This window comes from Lacerta agilis, chromosome 8 (assembly GCF_009819535.1).
Source record: "Lacerta agilis isolate rLacAgi1 chromosome 8, rLacAgi1.pri, whole genome shotgun sequence".
Taxonomy (NCBI): domain Eukaryota; kingdom Metazoa; phylum Chordata; class Lepidosauria; order Squamata; family Lacertidae; genus Lacerta; species Lacerta agilis.
This window is the reverse complement of record NC_046319.1, coordinates 81,120,201-81,143,351: the sequence shown is the minus strand read 5'-3', so window position 1 is coordinate 81,143,351 and position 23,151 is coordinate 81,120,201. Positions and strand designations below refer to the sequence as shown.

The 23,151-nt window shown below is 48.6% G+C and overlaps 1 protein-coding gene across 5 annotated transcripts in view; it reads left to right on the top strand.

Annotated features, from left to right (window-relative positions):
* EML2 (EMAP like 2) overlaps nt 1-22,455 on the top strand; it is a 55,528-nt gene extending 33,073 nt beyond the window's left edge. For all 5 annotated transcript variants that reach the window (XM_033158582.1, XM_033158585.1, XM_033158581.1 and 2 more), the window contains 11 exons: nt 2,893-2,992; nt 4,982-5,136; nt 6,237-6,362; nt 9,074-9,205; nt 10,116-10,183; nt 13,429-13,517; nt 15,407-15,504; nt 16,812-16,899; nt 17,119-17,214; nt 20,602-20,732; nt 22,304-22,455. In XM_033158582.1, the coding sequence (XP_033014473.1) occupies nt 2,893-2,992; nt 4,982-5,136; nt 6,237-6,362; nt 9,074-9,205; nt 10,116-10,183; nt 13,429-13,517; nt 15,407-15,504; nt 16,812-16,899; nt 17,119-17,214; nt 20,602-20,732; nt 22,304-22,429 (1,209 nt within the window). In that variant the 3' untranslated portion in view covers nt 22,430-22,455. The remainder of the gene's footprint in view (nt 1-2,892; nt 2,993-4,981; nt 5,137-6,236; nt 6,363-9,073; nt 9,206-10,115; nt 10,184-13,428; nt 13,518-15,406; nt 15,505-16,811; nt 16,900-17,118; nt 17,215-20,601; nt 20,733-22,303) is intronic.
* The last annotated feature ends 696 nt before the right edge of the window (nt 22,456-23,151 follow it).

The window sequence follows — 23,151 nt, the reverse complement described above, 5'->3', positions numbered from 1 at the left end:
GGGAGAAGCTGCGGAAGATTGTGGGTAGGCCAGGATTGGGCTGGTTGGTGGGCTTCTCTCCCCCCCCCCCAATCAGCTCCTGGTCACATCAACAGGCTTGCACATGAGGGCTTCCTAGTGGATCTGGCACAGAAATCCTGCCCGGACCCCTTTTCGGTTAGGTGGGTTGCAAACTGCACCCTGAGAAGTTCAGGGACCCCCAGGTTCCCCTCTCTTCCACAAAGCACTTTGCATGGCCGTTGGGGGGGGGGGCAAGGGGGCTGTTCCTCTTGGTCAGCCTCCTTTCTCCAGATGGGGTAAAACCAGGGAGAAGCCTTGTGCGACTCCGCGAAACGGCACCTGTTAAAATACAGGTTTTACAGAGCATTCTAAAGATTTGAAAAAATGCACATCACACGTTATTGCTTCAGAAATACAGTTGGTACCTTGGTTCTCAAACTTAATCTGTTCCGGAAGTCCATTCCGAAACCAAAGCGTTCCAAAACCAAGGCGCGCTTTCCCATAGAAAGTAATGCAAAACGGATTAATCTGTTCTGGGCTTTTAAAAACAACCCTGAAAACATCCATTTAACATGAAATTTACTATCTAACGAGACCATTGATCCGTAAAAAGAAAGCAATAATCAATGTGCTGTACAATTAAACAAATAAGACAGTATTGTAGATGATAAATATTAAAATTCAGCTTTTCCCTTACCTGCACTTATGGCAGTCATTGTTTGGATGGGAGGCTTTTATCAGTTTCTGCAGTCACACAATCAATCAGTCAAACAATCAATCAGCAGCTGAACTGGGTTCCACACAGTCACAAAAACATATGAACCGAAAAAGCCTCAAAAACAAAAACGCAAAATAAATAGCCAAAACTAAAGCGTCAAACTTAATCCTTTCCGGAAGTCCATTTGACTTCCGAAACGTTCGAAAACCGAGGCCCGGCTTCTGATTGGTGCAGGCGCCCCGGAAACAATAGCCGACAGCCACATCGGATGTTGGGCTTCCGAAAAACATTTGAAAACCGGAACGCTTATGTCAGGGATCTTCCCAGGTGCTGCTCATGAGTAACTACTAAGCCTCCTTTGAAGAACTGAAGTTATTTATTAACTATTTACAAGCGGAGCTAGTTAAAAACATGACCGTTCAATCACTGTCAGAATCCGGAAGTACATTCCTTCTGCTACCCCCCCAACACCAGATCGTCGGCACCCTGAAACGATGTCTCCTGGGTCCTCTAGCCCCCCTGCGCTGTGCCTGTGTCGGAAGCTGTGGGCTTGTCTGACTGGTGGTGCTGTGTCTTTCAGCAGTGTCCCCGGAGCCCTTGCTCCTCTCCCTCGCTTGGAGATGATTTCTGTGATAGATTGGATGAGGAGGAGGAGTCCGCCTGCAAAAGGGGTCCAGGCTCCCTATAGCTTCGTGAGCTGTCTCCCCTCGAAGAGCAGCTTTCCCTGCCCTGCTCCTTAGCAGGGCTTTCTCTACCCCTCTCCTCATGAGTAGCTGGGCACTTTTTCCCTCCTGAAAATTAAGGGGAAATATCTGTGCGTCTTATGGAGTGAATGGTGGTCCCTGGAGCTGAATTGCTCAGGGGCCAAAAGAGGATCATGCTTTTTATTTTACAAAGAGAAAAGGGGGTGCTGAAAGGACCCCGCTCAGCAGCTGATCAGCAAGAGATCGGGAGAGAGATAAGAGTCCCGGCTCCCTTTCAGCCCCGCCCTCCATTGTTGAATGTGCTGCAGAGGGAGGTTGTTTGTTTCCCCAGCGACATGTGACTGGCTGATTAGATTATCTGTCTGGAAACTGTAGAAATGGCTCCCTTTCCTTTAGAAGCTGCAGAAATGTGAGTTGAACCCCATAAAAACGGGGCTTTTCCTCTTTGCTTTTCCCCCTTTGCAAAAAAAAGCTGCAAAACTTTTAGCTGATCCTCAAAAAAACAGGGATTTTAGAGGAGGAAAAGCAGAAAAATATTTCCCCCCCCCCTTGTTTCCTCCTTTAAAAACGAGGTGCGCCCTATGGTCCGGTGCGCCCTATGGGGCGGAAAAATACGGTACTTCCAGGTTTTCGGCGTTTGAGAACCAAGGCATTTGAGTACCAAGATACCACTGTATTGCTTCAGTGATAACTAACTGCGAGGCCAAGAGTGGGTCTTGTTGTCTGGGCAGCCCATGACCTCCATACGCACTGCCCAGGCTTGTGCCCCCGGAGATAATTTGGGCATTGCTAACGCTGCGGTTTGACTTCACCCCTGGAGACGCACTCCATTGTCTCAAGACAAACCTATGCCAACCGACCAATGTATGAATATTCTGAGCCAGAGAGACATTTTCTGGCCCAATTGGACCCAACCACCACCGCTGATTTGCTTTGCCCTCTTTATTGCATGTCTACGCTGCCTTTTCCTCCCAAGGAGCGGTGACATTCAGGGTTCCATTCCCCCTCATTGAATCCCCACAACAACCCTGCGAGGCAGGTTAGGCTGAGAGGCAGTGTCCGGCCCCCAGTCACCCAGTGAGCTTCAGGGCCAAGCAGAGATTTGAACCCTCTTCGCTCCCAGGTCAGAGTCCATAGCACCTCACTAGCTCTCGCATTGCAGACAAGATGGGGATTTCTGCTTCATTTGCTCTTTGGGACTGGGGGGGGGGGCACTTTCCCAACCCCACCCAGCCAAACCAGTTGAACCGACGACTGTGTGCACGCACGCACACCCGGTCCTGGAGAACCAGTTTGGATCTGTTTGCTAAAGGGGTTGACTCTTAACCCTTTCTTGCGCTGTGAGCTTTCATGCCCAGGTTTCTGTCTTGCTGGCCAGCTCTCCTTAGAAGTGGGGTGAAGTGGATTTGGGGTGGGTTTCCCGCCCCCTCTCCTCCCTGTTTTTGAGGCTCACCTGTTGTCCTTCCACAGAAACACGAGAAGCCCAAATATGTCCTGTGTGTGGCTTTCACAGAGAACGGGGACACTGTGACCGGAGATTCCGGGGGGAACCTCTACATTTGGGGGAAAGGTCAGTTTGGGAATGGGGCGAGGAGAGATGGGATTGGGTCGAGGTGGCCCTAAATAGCAGCTCCGTCTGGTTGGGTTGAATCAGTCCAGCTGGGTGCTCCCGAGTGTTTCTACACAGCTAAATTTGTGAGTTGCTGCAGGGACAAATAATTATTTTACTCTTGCTGAATCCCTCACTCGCCTTTTCTCATACATGGTTCATTCCCTATCTCGTACTGACCAGTCTCATAACCGTGTTAAAAAGGTAAAGGTAAAGGGACCCCTGACCATTAGGTCCAGTCATGAACAACTCTGGGGTTGCGGTGCTCATCTCGCTTTACTGGCTGAGGGAGCCGGCGTACAGCTTCCGGGTCATGTGGCCAGCATGTCTAAGCCACTTCTGGCGAACCGGAGCAGCGCACGGAAACGCCGTTTACCTTCCCGCCGGAACGGTACCTATTTATCTACTTGCACTTTGACGTGCTTTCGAACTGCTAGGTTGGCAGGAGCAGGGACCGAGCAATGGGAGCTCACCCCGTCATTGTGGGGATTCGAACCGCCGACCTTCTGATCGGCAAGCCCAAGAGGCTCAGTGGTTTAGACCACAGAGCCACCTGCGTCCCTGTAGCATTTTATTAAGCGCCTGTAATATTCCGCTTGCACGATGTTCTTGGAACGACAAGCCTAGGTTCACCGAAGAGATAATTCTCAACACTCAGATGCGACGCCAGGGGAAAAAAAAAAAACCAATATCCGGAAGGGGCCAAGTGCATTTGGCTCAGGAGGAGAAAAGAGCACGACATCTCCTATTAGATTTCTGATAGAAAGGAATGAGACATTGGGGAAGGTGAATGTCCCTTGGGTGCTGCTCTTTCCATCACTTTTTGAATAGAAACTAAGTTTGGGAAAGTGGAGCATAAAATTATGGAAAAAGGATTTATTGATTTGTTTCATTTACAGGTGAGACTCGAAAAATTAGAATATCTTGGAAAAGTCCATTTATGTAAGCAATTGTTTTCGTTAGCTGCTGGAGTTTAATATATGAGATAGACTCATGACATGCAAAGCGAGATATTAATTGTTATAATTGTGATGATTATTGTGTAAGGCTGATGAAAACCCCAAAGCTGAAATTGTTAATTTGGGGTTCTCATACGCCACAGTCACCACAATTATAACAAATAAAGTCTTGACATATCTCGCTTTGCATGTCATGAGTCTATCTCATATATTAGTTTCACCTTTTAAGTTGAATTACTGAAAGAAATGAATCTTTCCATGATATTCTAATTTTTCGAGTTTCACCTGTATATTCCACCTTTTTTCACCAAGGTGGCGTACATGGTTCCTCCCCCCCATTACATCCCTACAACACCCCTGTGAGGTAGATTAGGCTGAGAGGCAGTGACTGGCCGACAAGGTCGCACCCAGTGAGCTTCACGGCCAAGCAGGGATTCGAACGCTGGTCTCTCCGGTTCTAGTCTGAAACCCCAGCCACTACACCAAACTGACTCTCCCTAAGCCATACATGCTCCCATGCGTCCCCAGAAAGCACTTAGGCCTGTGAGGCACCCTTCCCTATTCAGATGTTTTCCTGAGGTTGTGGACTTCATATCCCATCAGCCATGCTGGCTGGGGGGGGCAATGGGAATTGTAGTACAGAACAGCTGGAGGGCAGCAGGTTGGGGAAGGCTTGTGGCAGCCTTGCAGATTAACAGCACAAGACTAGTTACAGATGGGTAGCCGTGCTGGTCTGCCATAGTCGAAACAAAATAGAAAATTCTTTCCAGTAGCACCTTAGAGACCAACTGAGTTTGTTCTTGGTATGAGCTTTCGTGTGCATGCACACTTCTTCAGATACCGGAAGTTAGGCGTGGAAAGGCTTGCAAACTGATGCTGCAACCCTGTTAGGGAAGCTGGTTTCTACTATGCAAGAGAGATCCTTCCCAGGTTCTGTCCTGGCCATGGGGGCAGGTTGTCCTGTCTAACAGCGTTGTCCTTCGCCTGGCAGGGGGGAACCGGATTTGCCACGCAGTGCCGGGAGCCCACGAAGGCGGCATCTTCGGCTTGTGTGTGCTGCGGAACGGGACCATCGTCACGGGAGGCGGCAGGGACCGCAGAGTCGTGCTGTGGGGCCGGGATTACCAGAAGCTGCAGGAGAATGAGGTATTGCGGCCGGCCGGCTGGCTGGCTGGCTGGCTGGGTGGGTGGATAGAGTCCTGCCTCCTTAGGGTAGCAGCTTTTCATGTCTTCCTTGGACCCAGTCATGGCTGAAGGCGCTGTGGGACAAGGGATCATAGAACTGCAGATTTGGAAGGGACCCCAAGGGTCATCTGGTCCAACCCCCTGCAATGCAGGAACATGGCGCCAGGCCTGCAAGGTGGGACTTCTAGCTTCTTGCCACAACTCCAGCAGGGGAACAGAGGCACCAAAACTTCCTTGCTGGTTCATGCTACGGAGGTTCTCTAGTTCAGCACCTGACCTTCCAGCAGCAAACAGTCAGCTGCTTTATTATTATTATTATTAATAATAATAATAATAATAATAAATTTAATGAATAATAATAAATTTATTACTCATACCCCGCCCATCTGGCCGGGCCTCTCCAGTCACTCTGGGCGGCTCCCAACAGGATATTAGAAACATGGTGGAACATCAAACATTAAAAACTTCCCTAAACAGAATAAAGTAAAAAAATTCCTTCCAGTAGCACCTTAAGAGACCAACTAAGTTTGTTCTTGGTACGAGCTTTCGTGTGCATGCACACTTCTTCAGATATTCCCTAAATATCAGATGTTCCCTAAACAGGTCTGCCTTCTAAAATGTCTGAAGACTATCCGTCTTCTAAAAGTCAGATAGTTGTTTATTTCCTTGACATCTGAGGGGAGGGCGTTCCACAGGGCGGGCGCCACTGCCGAGAAGGCCCTCCGCCTGGTTTGGGAGGTTTACAAATGGCGCAGGGTGGCATCTTCTGTTGTTAAACCCGTCCCCCAGTACCTGCTAGCTGGCAGTGAACTGTCTCTGAACAGAGAGGGGTCACAGTGGTCAGGTCTGCTCACAGGTCAAATATTTTTTAATAATAATAATAATAATAATAAATGCATTCATTCCATGTGCTCATTTGCTTATGCTTAACCTCAGCGTTGCATTTTTCAAGTACCTATTTAAAAAGCAAAGCACCACTTGGCAAACTGTTTCGGATGCACGTCTCTGCTAGGGGACCTCCTGCTCTCCCTGAGGGGGTTTGTGTTTCCCTCTCCCTGCAGGTGCCTGAGGGATTTGGACCAGTGCGCACCATCGCGGAAGGAAAGGGCGACTCCCTCTTTGTGGGCACGACCCGGAACTCAGTGCTCCACGGGTCCTTGGCGACCGGCTTCTCCCTCCTAGTTCAGGTAAGAAGAAGGGCAGCTACTGGGCAGGTTTATGCCTGGATTCGAAGAGGTGGGGTGACAGGCATCACTGACGTATCACTGGGGTGACTGATAAGGACCCAAAAACAGCTCTGCTGGATCAGGCCAATGGCCCTTCTGAAGTTCAGAGCCAGCGTCCTCTTCTCACAGTGGCCAACCAGGTGCCCAAAAGGGAAACCCGCAAGCCGGACCCGAGTGCGAGAGCAGATCTCCTCTGCTGTGCTATCCAGCAACTGGCGTTGCTCCCTCCAACTGTCGAGGCAGAGCGGAGCCTTCATCGTGGCTAGTAGCCATCGATAGCCCTCTAATCCATGAATTTATCTACCGTATTTTTCGCTCCATAGCGCACATTGGACCATAGGGCGCACCTCGTTTTTCTGGTTTTCCTCCTCTAAAAGCCCTGTTTTTTTTGAGGATCAGCTAAAAGTTTTGCAGCTTTTTTTGCAAAGGGAAAAACCCTGGTTTTTTGAGGATCAGCTAAAAGTTTTGCAGCTTTTTTTGCAAAGGGGGAAAAGCAAAGCTCCTTTTGCAAAGGGGAAAAAGCAAAGAGGCAAAGCCCTGTTTTTATGGGGTTCGACTCACATTTCTGCAGCTTCTAGAGGAAAGGGAGCCTGTTCTACAGTTTCCAGACAGACAATCTAATCAGCCAGTCACATGTCTCTGGGGAAACAAACAACCTCCCTCTGCAGCACATTCAACAAAGGAGGGCGGGGCTGAAAGGGAGCCGGGACTCTTATCTCTCTCCCGATCTCTTGCTGATCAGCTGCTGAGCGGGGTCCTTTCAACACCCCCTTTTCTCTTTGTAAAATTAAAAGCACGATCCTCTTTTGGCCCCTGGGCAATTCAGCTCCAGGGACCACCATTCGCTCCATAAGACGCACAGATATTTCCCCTTACTTTTTAGAAGGAAAAAAGTGCGTCTTATGGAGCGGAAAAATACAGTATTCACATGCTGCAAAATCTTCATTTAAAGCCATCTAAGTTGGTGGCCATCGCTGCCTCCTGTGGCAGGGAGTTCCATATGTTAGGAGAACATTATTTAAGGAACAGGTAAAAGTTCCTTTAAGTTTTAAAGAGGGTTCCAGAATTTTCTTTAGTGTGTGGGAGTGGCGGTGCAAATAAAGGGAGGAAGTTGCAGGCTGCAATTTCAGCACGAGGAAAGCACGCACACGCACACTGAGTTTATACCATGCTGGAGGGATACAGAAGGCATGTAAATAGTTTGTATATATTTGCAATAGAAATGCTTGTGCAGCCAGTTAAGCAATAAAGAAGCTCTTGACTGAGGAATTTGACTATGAAGAAATGGAGGCAGTGAGAGATTTCACTTTCTTGGGTTCCACGATCACTGCAGATGGTGACAGCAGTCATGAAATTAAAAGACGCCTGCTTCTTGGGAGGAAAGCAATGACAAACCTAGACAGCATCTTAAATAGCAGAGACATCACCTTGCCAACAAAGGTCCGTATAGTTAAAGCTATGGTTTTCCCAGTAGTAATGTATGGAAGTGAGAGCTGGACCATAAAGAAGGCTGATCGCTGAAGAATGGATGCTTTTGAATTATGGTGCTGGAGGAGACACTTGAGAGTCCCATGGACTGCAAGAAGATCAAACTTATCCATCCTTAAAGAAATCAGCCGTGAGTGCTCACTGGAAGGACAGATCCTGAAGTTGAGGCTCCAGTACTTTGGCCACCTCATAAGAAGAGAAGACTACCTGGAAAAGACCCTGATGTTGGGAAAGATGGAGGGCACAAGGAGAAGGGGACGACAGAGGATGAGATGGTTGGACAGTGTTCGCGAAGCGACTGGCATGAGTTTGGCCAAACTGTGGGAGGCAGTGGAGGATAGGGGTGCCTGGCATTCTCTGGTCCATGGGGTCATGAAGAGTCGGACACGACTGAACGACTGAACAACTGAACAACAACAACTGTTCTCGTCTGCCTCTGGGGAAATACTCTGCTATAAACAGTGAGAAGTGGTTTTACCAAGGTGCCACCACACAAGCAGAAAGCGCAGCCAAAGTGTGTGGGTGGTAACCTCTAATACCATAAGCTAACCATGCTAACCCCAGAAGGGCCTTCTTTTACCTGCCCTGAATCCTTCAACAGCTTCATCGAGCACCAACTAGTTCTAGGGTGATGAGAGAGGGAGAATACGTTTTGTCTCTCCACTTTCGCCGGGCCGTGAATAATTGTACGAAGTTACATCTTGTCGCCTCTTACTCCAAACTATAAGAAAAAGTCCCAAATGCTGCAGCCTTCCTTCAAAGGACGAGCCGCTCCATCCCCTTGATAGTTTTGCTCGCAAATATGCAAAACCAGTGTGGTGTAGTGGTTAAGAGCGGTAGTCTCGTAATCTGGGGAACCGGGTTCGCTTCCCCTCTCCTCCACATGCAGCTGCTGGGTGACCTTGGGCTAGTCATGCTTCTCTGAAGTCTCTCAGCCCCACTCGCCTCACAGAGTGTTTGTTGTGGGGCAGGAAGGGAAAGGAGAATGTGTTAGCCGCTTTGGGACTCCTTCGGGTAGTGAAAAGTGGGATATCAAATCCAAACTACTCCTCCTCCTCCTCCTCCTCCTCTCTTCTTCTTCTTCTTCTTCTTCTTCTTCTTCTTCTTCTTCTTCTTCTTCTTCTTCTTCTTCTTCCAATGGGAGACCTGGGTGACCGTAGTCTTTCTATCTCCCTTTTCCCCAGGGACACACGGAAGAGCTCTGGGGCCTGGCCACCCACCCTGCTTTGGACCAGTTCCTGACCTGCGGGCAAGACAAGCAGGTTCACCTGTGGAGCGTGGCCACCCACCAGCCCCTGTGGAGCAAGGGGATCGAGGTGAGTTCTTGTGCCGGGTGGGGGGCAGAGGCGAGGACTGGGTTGGGGAACGTGGGCGGGCATTCCGTGTGGGGTTCTATGTGAGGGGCAGGTGGGGCTCGCCCTCTTGGGAAGGGAGCCCTTCTAGGAGCTCCGCTGCCTTCCGGGATATTTTCGGGAGAAGAAAAGGGCTCAGGAGTAAACCCTCACAAATCTGGAGTGGAGTCCCCAAGACGGTTGGATGGCGCATTTTACACCTCCTTCCGGCAATTCCTGCAGCCAAGCTGGTGCCAAAAGTCTTGCTCTGCTTTCCTTTGGACCCCATCAGTGAGGCTGAGAGAGGGGTCTTGTCCTCTGGGCAGCGCAGGACCTCCAGACACACATCCAAGGCTTGTGCCCCGGGGAGGTCACTTGGGTGATGCCAGCGCAGTTCCATGGCATCCCTCCATCCTTCCCCAATTCCCTAGTGACATAAACGGTTCCCATGCTTAGTGCTAAAGGTAAAGGTAAAGGGACCCCTGACCATTAGGTCCAGTCGAGTCCGACTCTGGGGTTGCGGCACTCATCTTGCTTTATTGGCCGAGGGAGCTGGCATACAGCTTCTGGGTCATGTGGCCAGCACGACTAAGCCGCTTCTGGCGAACCAGAGCAGCGCACAGAAATGCCGTTTACCTTCCCGCCGGAGCGGTACCTATTTATCTACTTGCGCTTTGACGTGCTTTCGAACTGCTAGGTGGGCAGGAGCTGGGACCGAGCAACGGGAGCTCACCCCGTCATTGTGGGGATTCAAACCGCCGACCTTCTGATCGGCAAGCCCTAGGCTCTGTGGGTTAGACCACAGCGCCACTCGTGTCCCTCAGTTGTTAAAGGTAAGGGTAAATACTTAGTGCTACACAACCCGTATTGCACTTCCTTTCTCTGTCTCCTGCAGGATGCAGCTCGCTCGGCTGGATTCCATCCCAGCGGTTCTGTGCTAGTGGTGGGCACCGTAACTGGCAGGTAATTATTATTATTTATTAGATTTGAAAACCGCTTTGCTGGAGGTGTGAGGAGGTAGGAGATTACTATCATACATGGCGGAAGTGCAAAAAAATAGAGGTATTTTGGAGGGAAATTCATATTGAATTAGAAACCATCTTAACAACAAAATTTATGAAATCTCCTGAGGCCTACCTCCTGGGAATAACTATCCCAGATATACCGACTAAATTCAGGAACTTCTTCTTGTACTCCTCGGCAGCCGCAAGAATTCTTATGGCGTCATATTGGAAACGTGAAGAGGTTCCCAGTAAAAATGACTGGTTTGTTAAAACAATAGAATTCTTAGAATTGGCAGTCTTACCAGGAAAAAAAAAGAAAACCCTAGAAGTAGAGTGTTGGAAGAATGGGATGGGTTATTGAGGTATCTAAAAACGAGGTACGATCTGAACATGGTACACGCTTTGCCATAGCTCTTGTGGATAAAGTTATAAACATACAATGGAAAAGCAATGCTTTAAAGGAAGTAGGTATGAAGTAAACGATATATTGATTGAGATTTCAGTGTTTAATTGGATTATTTAAATGAAAACAATTTGAAGTGGTGGAGCGTAAGAAGAGGGAAGTCAATATTAGCACAGAATGTACACAAGACCTTATTAGTTAATATATATATATATTTGTTGTTACCCTTCAGTCTTGTGCACCAGGAAAAATATTTGGCTTTAAGACTAATTGTTTGTAAGTAATTGTTTGTAAGTAATTCCCGCCCCTCTGTAAATGTATTGAAGAGGTGAGCTTGTTGGTCTGCTTGATAAATGTAATTGTCATTGTTGTTGTTGTCGCTGTTGGTTTTCCCCCCGTTGGTTTCTTTGGTAAAATGGAAAATGAACTAATAAAAAAAATTAAAAATTAAAAAATAGATTTGAAAACCGCCCCATACCCACGGGTCTCAAGGTGGTTCGCAGGACAAAACCGCAATATAAAAACACAAAATACATAATAAAAATGAAAACGAGAACAACCCAATAGCTTCCCACCCCCCATCCACATTTTGAAAGGCCAGTCACCCCAAGATCTGGTTGAAGAGGAACATTTTCGCCTCTCGCCTAAAGGTGTATAATAAAGGCGAACCTCCCTGGGGAAAGCGTTCCACAAACGGGGAGCCACTGCAGAGAAGGCCCTGTTCTTGTGTTGCCACCCTCTGGACCTCAAGTGGAGGAGGCACGTGAAGTAGAAGCACCTCAGAGGAGGAACACAGGGTCCAGTACAGTTCATATGGAAAGACCTTGAGACGTTGCGGTCCTGAGCCATTTAAGGCTTTATAGGTCAGAACCAGCACTTTGAATTGGGCCTGGAAACTTAAATTGGTAGCCAGTGCAGTTGAGCCAGGGTCGGTGTGATATGCTCAAACCGCCTATACCTGTTGAGACACCTTGGCAGCCGGTTGAAGGGATGCTCATTCCAAAGTGGGGGGAGGCCCTGGTGGAGGCGTTGTGGTACCCCACTGTTTGCCCCGGTGTCCCTCTTGGGATGTATTTGCTCATCACATTTACAGGTGAAACTCGAAAAATTAGAATATCGTGGAAAAGTCCATTTATGTAAGCAATTGTTTTCATTAGCTACTGGATATGAGCTAGACTCATGACATGCAAAGTGAGATATGTCAAGCCTTTGCTTGTTATAATTGTGATGATTATGGCGCACAGCTGATGAAAACCCCAAAGTTGAGATTGTTAATTTGGGGTTCTCATCAGCTGTATGCCATAATCATCACAATTATAACAAATAAAGGCTTGACATAGCTCGCTTTGCATATCACGAGTCTATCACATATATTAGTTTCACCTTTTAAGTTGAATTATTGAAGGAAATGAACCTTTCCACGATATTCTAATTTTTTGAGTTTCACCTGCATCTCCCACCTTTTCCTCTGAGGAGATGGTGTGTGTGGTCCTTCTCTTCCCCAAGGCAGTTGCTCGGTGAGTTTCATGGCCGAGTGGGGATTCAAACCCTGGTCTCCCCCAGGTCCTAGTCTGGCTCTCTAACCACTGCACCAGGCTGGCTGGAAGAGGTGGAACAGAAGGATCCCACCCTGTCCCCCCAAAAGCCTATTACCTTAGGGTGGGCAATGAACTCTCAACCTGCACAAATATTTTTGGAAGGGTCAGAATCGGTTTTATGTTACCCCTCCCCTCGCCAATGCTGCCCCCTTGTGTTTTCTCACTGCGCCCGTAAAGGTAAAGGGACCCCTGACCATCAGGTCCAGTCGTGTCCGACTCTGGGGTTGCGGCGCTCATCTTGCTCTATAGGCTGAGGGAGCTGGCGTTGTCCACAGACAGCTTCCGGGTCATGTGGCCAGCATGACTAAACCGCTTCTGGCGAACCAGAGCAGCGCACGGAAACGCCGTTTACCTTCCCGCTGGAGCGGTACCTATTTATCTACTTGCACTTTGACGTGCTTTCGAACTGCTAGGTTGGCAGGAGCAGGGACTGAGCAACGGGAGCTCACCCCATCGCGGGGATTCGAACCGCCGACCTTCTGATCGGCAAGCCCTAGGCTCTGGTTTAACCCACAGCGCCACCTGGGTCCCCACTGCGCCCGTAGGCCTCTGCGAATGGCGACTTCTCTCACCACTGGAGCAGAGAGAGAGCTGTGTTAAACTGAGTGAGTCCATCGCTCAGTTCTGTGAGCGTGTCTCCAGGGTTTCGGACAAGGGCTGCCTCCCGGCCCTGCCTGGAGATGGTGATGATTTGAATTCGCATGCCATTCTCCATCCAAGGTTCACAAGATTAAAAACACAAAACAAGAACACAAAATTAATAATAAAACGAAGCACATTTAAAAGGCCGTAGAATGTCAACCAGCCAAAAGCCCTAAAGAGAAACATTTTCTCCTGGCGCTTGGAGATAACGTGACGAACGTGCCAACGAGAGATTAGACTTCGGTCCTTCTGCATGCTCCCCCTCTGAGCTCTGGCCCTTCCCCAAAATCAGTCCAACAGATAGGATTTTCCTCTGGGGAGTCTCTTCCTCCTCTCCTGTGCTGCCACCACACAGCCGCAGAAACTGTTACGTGTTGCTTAGCACACTCACACGAAAGGGGGAGAGAAAGAGAAGAGCTTGTGGACCCACAACTTAGATACTGGAGGCAGGGAAGGTGCAGGAATCCAGCTCCCGGCGCTGTTTTCTGCTTTGATCCAGGCGTCTTCAGCTGCTCTGGCCTCCTGGAAAACCTTTCCCCTCCCCTCTCTGCTTCAATTCAGGTGGCTGGTGCTGGACACAGAGACCCGAGATCTGGTGACCATCCACACGGACGGAGGGGAGCCCATTTCTGTGGTCAGCTTCTCCCCAGGTAGGAGATGTGGGGAAGGGGGGTACGGAGGGAGGAGCCAAGAGGTGGGTTTGGAAGGAAGGTTGCGGCAGAATCCTACCGTGATCTGTTCGTTTGTCTTTACATTTAGCTGCTGCTGCTGTCGTCGAATTGTGACGTCTGCAAGTAGCTTTTTTCCCCCGCCTGGGAAAGGCAAGCAGAGCATTCGCTGTTAAGATAGGAGGGCTTGTCCTCTTGGTTTGTTCCTTCGTTCTTGACGGAAGGAGCGTAAAGAGCTTTGGATCAGACCAAAGATTGGGCTAGTGGGAGAGGGTGTCCTATGGGACCAAATGCCTATGGGAAGCCCACAAGCAGAACATGAATGCAATTGCTCTCCCTCCTTCCTGCGATTCCCAGCAAATTATTATTATTATTTATTATGAATTTGAATTTATATACCGCCCTATACCCAGGTGTCTCGGGGCGGTTCACAGAATAAAATCAAGATACAAAACCACAAAATAACAAATAAAAACAAAAACAACCCAATAGCTCCCCCCAACAAAAAACACATTTAAAAACGGCATAGGGTGTCAATCAGATCAACCAAAGGCCTGGTTAAAAAGGAACGTTTTTGCCTGGCGCCTAAAGCTGTATAATGAAGGCGCCAGGCGAACGTCCCTGGGGAGAGCATTCCAAAGACGGGGAGCCACTGCAGAGAAGGCCCTGTTCTTGTGTTGCCACCCTCCGGACCTCTCATGGAGGCGGCACACGAAGGGTTTCAGAAGATGGTCTCAGGTTCATATAGAAAGAAGCGGTCCTTGAAGTATTGTGGTCCTGAGCCGTTTCAGGCTTTATAGGTCAAAACCAGCACTTTGAATTGGGCCCGGAAGCTAATTGTTAGCCAGTGAAGTCAGACCAGGATCGGTGTAATATGCTCAGACATTCTTGCTCCGGTGAGCAACCTGGCCGCTGAATTCTGCACAAGCTGAAGTTTCCGAACCAACTTCAGAGGCAGCCCTAGGTAGAAGGCATTGCAGCAATCTAACCTTGAAGACACCACTTGATTGTAAAAAGAACCCTCAGAGTGGTTTATGAAAAAGATAAAACAATGGAATTATCAATAGGAAGAAATAAGGACCATTTTAAGATTTTCTAATAGTTAAAATGACAATAGACTATAACACACCTCAATTTTTAAAAATATCTGAGTAGGCACGTGTAAAGAAAAATGTTTTTAGCAGGTGCCAAAAATAATACAGTGATGGTGCCTGGCTGATATCAAGAGGCAGGGAGTTCCAAAGTGTATGTGGTGCTACACTAAAAGATCCTACCCTACCCAGCCTAAACCTACCCAACTCCTTCAACAAGTTACGAAAAGCCATCTTCAAATATCTCAAGGGCTGCCACAAGGAAGAGGGGGGAAGATTGTTTTCTCCTGCTCTGGAGGGTAGGACTTGAACCAATGGCTACCAGCCCTACTTACAATACGATGGGATTTGGAAGGACACTGAATCTCAGAGATATGTTGTTGCGCTGTTCAATTTGTTTTCTAACAACGCTTATGTGATTTTCTTTTTTGGCCGGGTTGGGAATATTCTCCAGGACTTTTTCAGTGGGAAGCGATGTTCGAATATTACAAAAAAAAACAACCCTAAGCCTATTGAAACTGACTCCTTCGGAAGGTAGTGGGCTCTCCTTCCTTGGAGGTTTTTAAATAGAGGTTGGGTGGCCGTCCGTCCCGGATGCTTTAGCTGTGATTCCTGCATTGCAGGGGGTTGGACTGGATGACCCTTGGGGGTCCCTTCCAACTCTACAGCTCTCTGATTCTAAGTGTGCACTGGAGACTAAAAATTATGAGCTGCATTAAGACCCCTTCCAGTGTCTGCCCACCCCTCCAGTCCCCTGACTCTTGCTTTTGTGCTTTGCAGATGGCAAATACCTGGCTCTGGGCTCCCACGACAACTTCGTCTACATCTACCTGGTTTCTGAGGGTGGCAGGAAGTACGGGCGCGTCGGCAAGTGTTCGGTGAGTGGAGGCGCAACCGAAGACAGAATTGCATTCTGCCCAGAAAGATTCCCTTCCTCCCTCGACTTCCTTTCACCCAAAGGTTACAGCATCCAAAACGCCACGTTTAAAAACAACTTACTATCACAAAATAAGGTGGATGCTAAAGATATACACCTCAAGTGCTGAAAACAGGGTAAAGAGGTTCATCTCTAGGGGGTGGAATATTTTCATCCCACTTTTCTCTAGCCCAGGGATGCAGGTGGCGCTGTGGTCTAAACCACAGAGCCTAGGGCTTGCCGATCAGAAGGTCGGTGGTTCGAATCCCCGCAACAGGGTGAGCTCCCATTGCTTGGTCCCAGCTCCTGCCCACCTAGCAGTTTGAAAGCATGTCAAAGTGCAAGTAGATAAATAGGTACCACTCTGGCAGGAAGCAGAAACATCCCTGTGGCGACAAGGCTGAATGCGATTTCTTAGCATGGCCCCCACTTGAGCAGTTGGGTCTGATGTTCAGCTATGAAGTATTTACAGCTGCGCCGGCCATCTTCTGTTTCAGGCACCTCCTGTTGCATTCTTGTAAGGCGGTCTTCGCCAACCTGGTGCCCTCCATATGTTTTGGACCACGACTCTCATTAGCCCCAGTGATGGTGCTGGCTGGGGGCTGATGGGAATTGTAGTTCAAAACACATTGAGGGCACCAGGTTGACGAAGGCTGCCATATTAAGGTAGGGAAACACTGCAATATTTCCAGTGAGCAGCAGAGGGAGCTGCTGTGTCAGATATAGGGGTCCAGCAGGGTATGTCTTTAAAAAAATAAAATAAAAAATAAAATCCTTTTTAAAAAAACGGATGATGGTTTGTGGTGCCTCACTCCTCTGGGCAGGTGTGGCTGTCCACAACAGACTGATTTCCTGGGCTTTTTTTTTACTTGGCCCCAGAAGATGCTAAACAACATGATCCTCTGGCCATGCGCAGAGTGTCTACCTCATCTGGGCGCAGCGAGGAGATTAGCAGGGCACACGGTGGCCGTGAGCCCCAGGGTCCTTTGCCTTGAATGGAAATAAAACGCTATGGGCTCAGTTGGTGAGAGTGTGGGGCTGATAGGGCCAACGTCGCAGGTTTGATCCCTTTATGGGACAGCTGCATAATCTTGCGTTGCAGGGGGGTTGGTCTAGATGATCCTTGGGGTCCCTTCCAAGTCGACGATTCTGTGGTTTCTAAGGGGTTGTAGAGCATCAAACAAGATATGTGTGTAACAGGAAGTGTTCCCCTTCCAGGTGTGTGTGTGTGTGTCTGTCTGTCAATCTAAAATCTCCCCTTTGCTCCAGGGTCACTCCAGTTTCATCACTCATCTGGACTGGGCGTTTGACAGCAGCTGTTTGGTCACCAATTCTGGCGATTACGAAATCCTGTACTGTGAGTATAGAGTTTGGGTTCTTTTTCTTAGCGCCACCTTTGCGCCAGGAGAGGGACCAGGAGTCCTCCTCCTTATCAGACGATCTTCTCCTTTAGAGTCTGTTTCCACGATCTGAGATCCCTGCAGGAGGAACATCTCAGGTCCTGAGGGACATCACGTGCTTTACATTCTCTTGTCTGTGTCTCCTTTCTCCTCCTCCTCCTCCTCCCTCCCCACAGGGGACCCCTCCACCTGCCGCCAGATCACCAGCGCCGAGGCCGTCCGCAACATGGACTGGGCCACGGCCACCTGCGTCCTGGGCTTTGGGGTCTTTGGTGAGTGTCTTCTGGCTGGGCGGGGGGGGGGGGTGTGAGCAAGAAAGGCTCTGCGGGGCAGCCCAGAGCAAGGGTTGCTCCTGGGGAGGCAGAGATTTGTATGTGGGGGGGTTTGGTCCAAGGCCTGGAAACGATGCCTTATGAGGAACGGCTTAGGGAGCTGGGTATGTTTAGCCTGGAGAAGAGAAGGTTAAGGGGTGATAGGATAGTCATGTGCAAATGTATAAAAGGATGTCATATAGAGGAGGGAGAAAGGTTGTTTTCTGCTGCTCCAGAGAAGCGGACACGGGGCAATGGATTCAAACTACAAGAAAGAACATTCCACCTAAACATGAGGAAGAATTTCCTGACAGTAAGAGCTGTTGGACAGTGGGATTTGCTGCCAAGGAGTGTGGTGGAGTCTCCTTCTTTGGAGGTCTTGAAGTGGAGGCTTGACAGCCACCTGTCAGGAATGCTTTGGTGGTGTTTCCTGCTTGGCAGGGGGTTGGACTGGATGGCCCTTGGGGTCTCTTCCAGCTCTAGGATTCTATGATTCTATCGGTGGGTGGGTGGGGAAGAGCTGCACGATAAGCTGCTTAACCCTGGGGTCCTCTTCACAGCTGGTGTCTTTAAAAACCGAGGCACACCCTTCACCCTTTCACCCCCCTCAGACAGGATGGTGCCCTTGTGTTCCTCTGAGGGTTCTGTGCAGCTGCCACGCTGTCTCAGCATCCCCACTTGCCTCTGCCCAGAAGCACAAATGGAATAAATAATAATAATAACAATTATTATTATTTATTTTTTTTTATAAGAATTTATTGACATTTTTACTTATAACAACATACAACCTTAACCACACCTACATTTATACACATACAAAACAAATACAATTACACATCTAATACAAAAATTGCCATGATTTTTCTTCTTAATTAGACATCTCAAAAAAAAAAAAAAATTTCTTTTTCCAATCTTGACAGTTGACTTCCCCTGCCTTTTCACCTTCGAGTTTATATCCATAATCTACTTTTTAACCTCTTCATTTAAAAAATTAAACTTAATTATATATATAAAGTAGAACATTCATCTTAATCTTCATCTTAATCTTAATCGTCTTAATCTATAAACTTAAACCACTTAAATTGACTTTATTTATACTACATCCTCATAAATCCTCACAAATCATCCTCATCAAATCTATCTCTTCTATCCTTTAAACTGCTGCTAATAACATAAAAACTTGAAATATCTCCTTTCATGGTCAAACAAATAATAAAACAAACTATTGTTGACAGTGTTCACCCTCCGATTTCAGAATACCATAACAGATTGCTTTAGATTTTTACTTAATACTTCACCCCACACCCCCTCTGTCCATTCTTCTTCTCCTGATGGCATCAGCACTGAACTTCCATGCAGCTTCCCTCTCCAAACGTCCACAGATCCAGGCACAGTCCAAAACTCTCCTTGCCACGAGCTCCGAGGTATCCATCTCTTCCTCTCTCAGCTTCTCCGGTTCTTTGTAACATTCCTTTTCTTCTTGTAAATACCTTAATTCTCTGTCCCTGGCCCCCGAGCTCACACCTCGGGGACTGGATATAGCAAATCTTGACATCGCCTTGGGGCTGCCACCCCCAAAAAGCGAATTTCTTCTCCGAAGTAGCTCACTCATTTCTTTCCATCTTTCCATCCATCCTCTCAGCTCTTTGGCAAGACATTCTTCCAAGGTGTCAAAAGTTTTGTAAGCCTCCTCTGTGGGCAGTTGGTTCCATTTCAGACCCCCACACAAGACTTTGACTTTTCTACAAAGTAATTCCACATTCAGGGCAGTGAGCCTTTGTTCATCTGTTAGTCCAGAGTTCAATACCAGTTCAAGGACGAAACCCAACATACTGGCAGAGGAGGAGGAAGTGGGTATCATATTTCTTCTCCTGTCTCTTTGTTCGTCGCCATTTTCCTAAGCTGGAGCGCAAACACCGCAACTTTAAATGGAGATATTTTCCGCTAGTTAGCTTCCCAAGAAAAAGGTTTGCCAGTCTCATGTATCGATTTTAAATACTTTGTAACCAGTTCTGTGGCAGCAATCCCTCAAATAGGTTAATTTCTTAGGCTCGAAGGGAGGGAGGCAGGCTGCCTTTCTCCTTCCCCCCGGATCGTTCCAAAAACACGATTTCTGCCAAGATTATTTACTCACGACCACCGGGTTCCTTTAGCTCCATTCTTCACAGGTAGAACTTAGACGCTCACCGCGGGCTTTGCCGCCGCATTTGCATCCCGGTTGGGGCATATCCCCGTAAGCCCGGCTCCGTTGTCCCTTCACCCCCACTCCCCCTTTACAGGGGGGGCAGGGGAAGGGTTCGGAGCCTCCGCGGGCGCAGCCGGGGAGCCCAGGGTGCGGGACGCTCTTCCCGCACCCCAACCGGAGCCGCGCGCTGCGGTAGCGCGGCTCCTAACCCCCGGGATGGACAAGGCGCTTCGGACCCGAAGCAGCCTTCGACCACCCGGCGATTGCGTCGCCGCCGGAAGTCTGACAATTATTATTATTTATACCCCACACGTCAGGCTGGCTAGGGGTGGTGGTCAGGGCTCCCCCACTTCCTCTTCTTAATAAATGATTTCTTTTATTTTCAAACCGTGAAAACATCGGCAAGCAGCGCCAACCAGGCAGAATAGGATATGGCAAATGCCCCTTACAGACCACCCCCCCTCCCCACTCCTGCAAGTCCTTTCAGCCATGCTGGTGGTTTGCCCAGCGAGCAAAGGAGGGTTTTCGTTTGGGCATTTCAGGTTACGATGCACAAAACGGGAAAACAGGATGGGATGGCGGGATATTACAGCTTCTTCCCCCTGTATAGGGAGGCTTTTTAATGTTCGATGTTTTGTTATGTTTCTATATATGTTGGAGCGGCTGGGGCAACCCAGTCGGGTGGGCGGGGTACAAAGAATAAAATTATTACCGTCGTACCTTGGTTGTTGGTTTCTGAACATTTTGGAAGTCCGACGGACTTCCAGAACAGATTCCGTTCGACTTCCAAGGTACGACTGTACTGTATTATTATTATTCAGTCAGTCAGTTTTATTACGGCAAAAGCCAGCCGTACAGAAAATCATAAATCCAAACAGAGAAAAATCGGCAACCACATCACCAGAGATAAAAACAATTACACAAAGGAACTTAACAATGTGTTATTCAGTAAAAGAGATTTACGCTTCTCAATAGCTAAAGTGCAGAATTTAGCCACATCATTTGATACTAGACTTGAAGAATCCTCCAGAAGATATTTTCGTAAAATTTCGGGGGAGGATTCTAAATAGTGAGGTTTCAAGATGGCTGCCGTGAGAAATCTCCGTGTCGGATTATTATTATTGCTGTTATATCCACGCTGACTTTTTCTATGCCCTGTTCAGGGATCTGGCCCGAGGGTGCGGACGGCACCGACATCAACGCCGTCTGCCGCTCCCACGACGGGAAGCTCCTAGCGTCTGCCGACGACTTTGGCAAAGTGCACTTGTTCTCCTACCCTTGCTGCCAGCCGCGGGTGAGCGTCCAGCCCCACCTCCCCAGGGTCTCTTGTCCTCTCGTCTTGCCCTGATCCTATCCTTCTACTCTCCTTTTAAGTAACCTGAAAGTGGGCAAGGGACGTCCCCACCAACCTCTCTTGGCTCGTCTCTTTCCCTGTTGCTCCGGCATCCGCCACTCAACCCTGTGCCCCGCCCCCCTGGTTGTGCGGTGCCTGAATGTCTGGGGTGCCCCCTCCCTAGCCCAGTGGTTCTCAAAAAGATTTCTCTGGGCCACACCTTCAGAATAAAAATTTGCTCGCAGCACACCAATTTTTTAAACACAGGCGAAACTCGAAAAATTAGAATATCGTGGAAAAGTCCATTTATGTAAGCAATTGTTTTCGTTAGCTACTGGAGTTTAATATGCGAGATAGACTCATGACATGCAAAGCGAGATATGTCAAGCCTTTGCTTGTTATAATTGTGATGATTATGGCGCACAGCTGATGAGAACCCCAAAGTTGAAATTGTTAATTTGGGGTTCTCACCAGCTGTACGCCATAATCATCACAATTATAACAAATAAAGGCTTGACATATCTCACTTTGCATGTCATGAGTCTATCTCACATATTAGATTCACCTTTTAAGTTGAATTACTGAAAGAAACGAACCTTTCCACGATATTCTAATTTTTCGAGTTTCACCTGTATAAGATATACGTTGGAGGACAAAGAAGAAACAACTGCTAGCAGGTCTTGATTTATACTGTTATCATGGGACACACAGCAAATATAGAAGCATTCAGCTACATAAGAACCTGAATCATTCCCCAAATACAATTATAAACAAGCCTATACGTACCTTAAGTATGTATGCAAATTCGAGGAGAAGTATGAGCTTGCTTTTGCTGGGTGATCTCATTTATAGGACGAGATTGTCCTCAGTATCACTCGATGCTCTTGCTCTCGTCTTGAAAATGCACCTATCCATATTCTGCAGAGGGAAAAGAAACTATACTGCATTACACTGAAATGTTTAAATGTTTCTTTGTCTTGGAATCTCCCCCCACCCCCCACTTGCCATCCTCGGAGTTACAAGCTTAGTAGATCAGGGGAACGCTGTTGACATAGTGTATCTTGATTTTAGAGAAGGCTTTTGACAAGCGGAGGGGATGCGGGTGGCGCTGTGGGTTAAACCACAGAGCCTAGGGCTTGCTGATCAGAAGGTCAGCGGTTCGAATCCCTGCGACGGGGTGAGCTCCTGTTGCTCGGTCCCTGCTCCTGCCCACCTAGCAGTTCGAAAGCACGTCAAAAGTGCAAATAGATAAATAGGTGGGAAGGTAAACGGCGTTTCCGTGCGCTGCTCTGGTTCACCAGAAGCGTCTTAATCATGCTGGCCACGTGACCCGGAAGCTGTACGTCGGCTCCCTTGGCCAGTAAAGCGAGATGAGCGCCACAACCCCAGAGTCGTCCGCAACTGGACCTAATGGTCAGGGGTCCATTTACCTGGCTTTACCTTTGACAAGTGGGGCGGTTGGCCTTTGTGGGGTGTGTGTGTGTGTTTTCTCCTGCCCTCTCCCGACACCCCTTTCCTCTCTCTTGCTCCAGGCTCCCAGCCACACGTACCACGGCCACAGCAGCCATGTCACCAACATTGCCTTCCTCCACGACGACCGCCTGCTGCTCTCCACCGGTGGGACCGACACCAGCATCCTCCAGTGGCGTCTCGTCTAGGGGGAGGGCAGGGCGGGGGGGGGCAAGCGGGGCTTTTCCCCTCCCAGGGGGAGGGAACGGGGCAACGAGTAGGTTTTGGGGTTTGGGGTTGGGGTTGGGTCCTATTAAACACTTTTTAAGGTTGGGAGTGACAGCGGTGTGTCCCTCTTGGGTCGGGGAGGGAGGGGAAGGGGGGCTTTTATCATTGCTGAGAGGCGGTTGGGGGGGATTGTGGAAAGAGGAAGATTTAAAGAGAGGAAGCGGCGGAGCTATATTTTACAGACATCTCTATATGAATAATGATAATATATATCCAGATCTATCTCTATATATCTATATATTAAAGGCTGAAGGTTGCACAGGCTGAGAATGTGACGGTGTTGGCGAGGCGCGGGGGTGGGGGGGCTTCTTCCCAAATTGAGAGTCAGCCCCTGCTCCTCTCCTTTCACTTAAAAGAGATCGCGGAGGGAGAAGCTGCCACCCGAAGATTTCTCTCTCCTCCCCAGATGTTTGCACTATGGATGTCAAGCAGTCTGAGACCTGCTTTGACCATCGAGATTTTTGATTCCTGCTCCCCCAATCCCTATCCCACCCAGAGCTTTGCAAAGAGGTGTTCAAGAGTCCTTTCTCCACCTCTCTGACCATCCTCCTCCTCCCGTCTCCATGAATTTTCCTCACCTTCCTTTGAAGCCACCTGCACCCCGCATCACATTCCCCGAATCGGTGCTTCGGAAAAGGGCTTT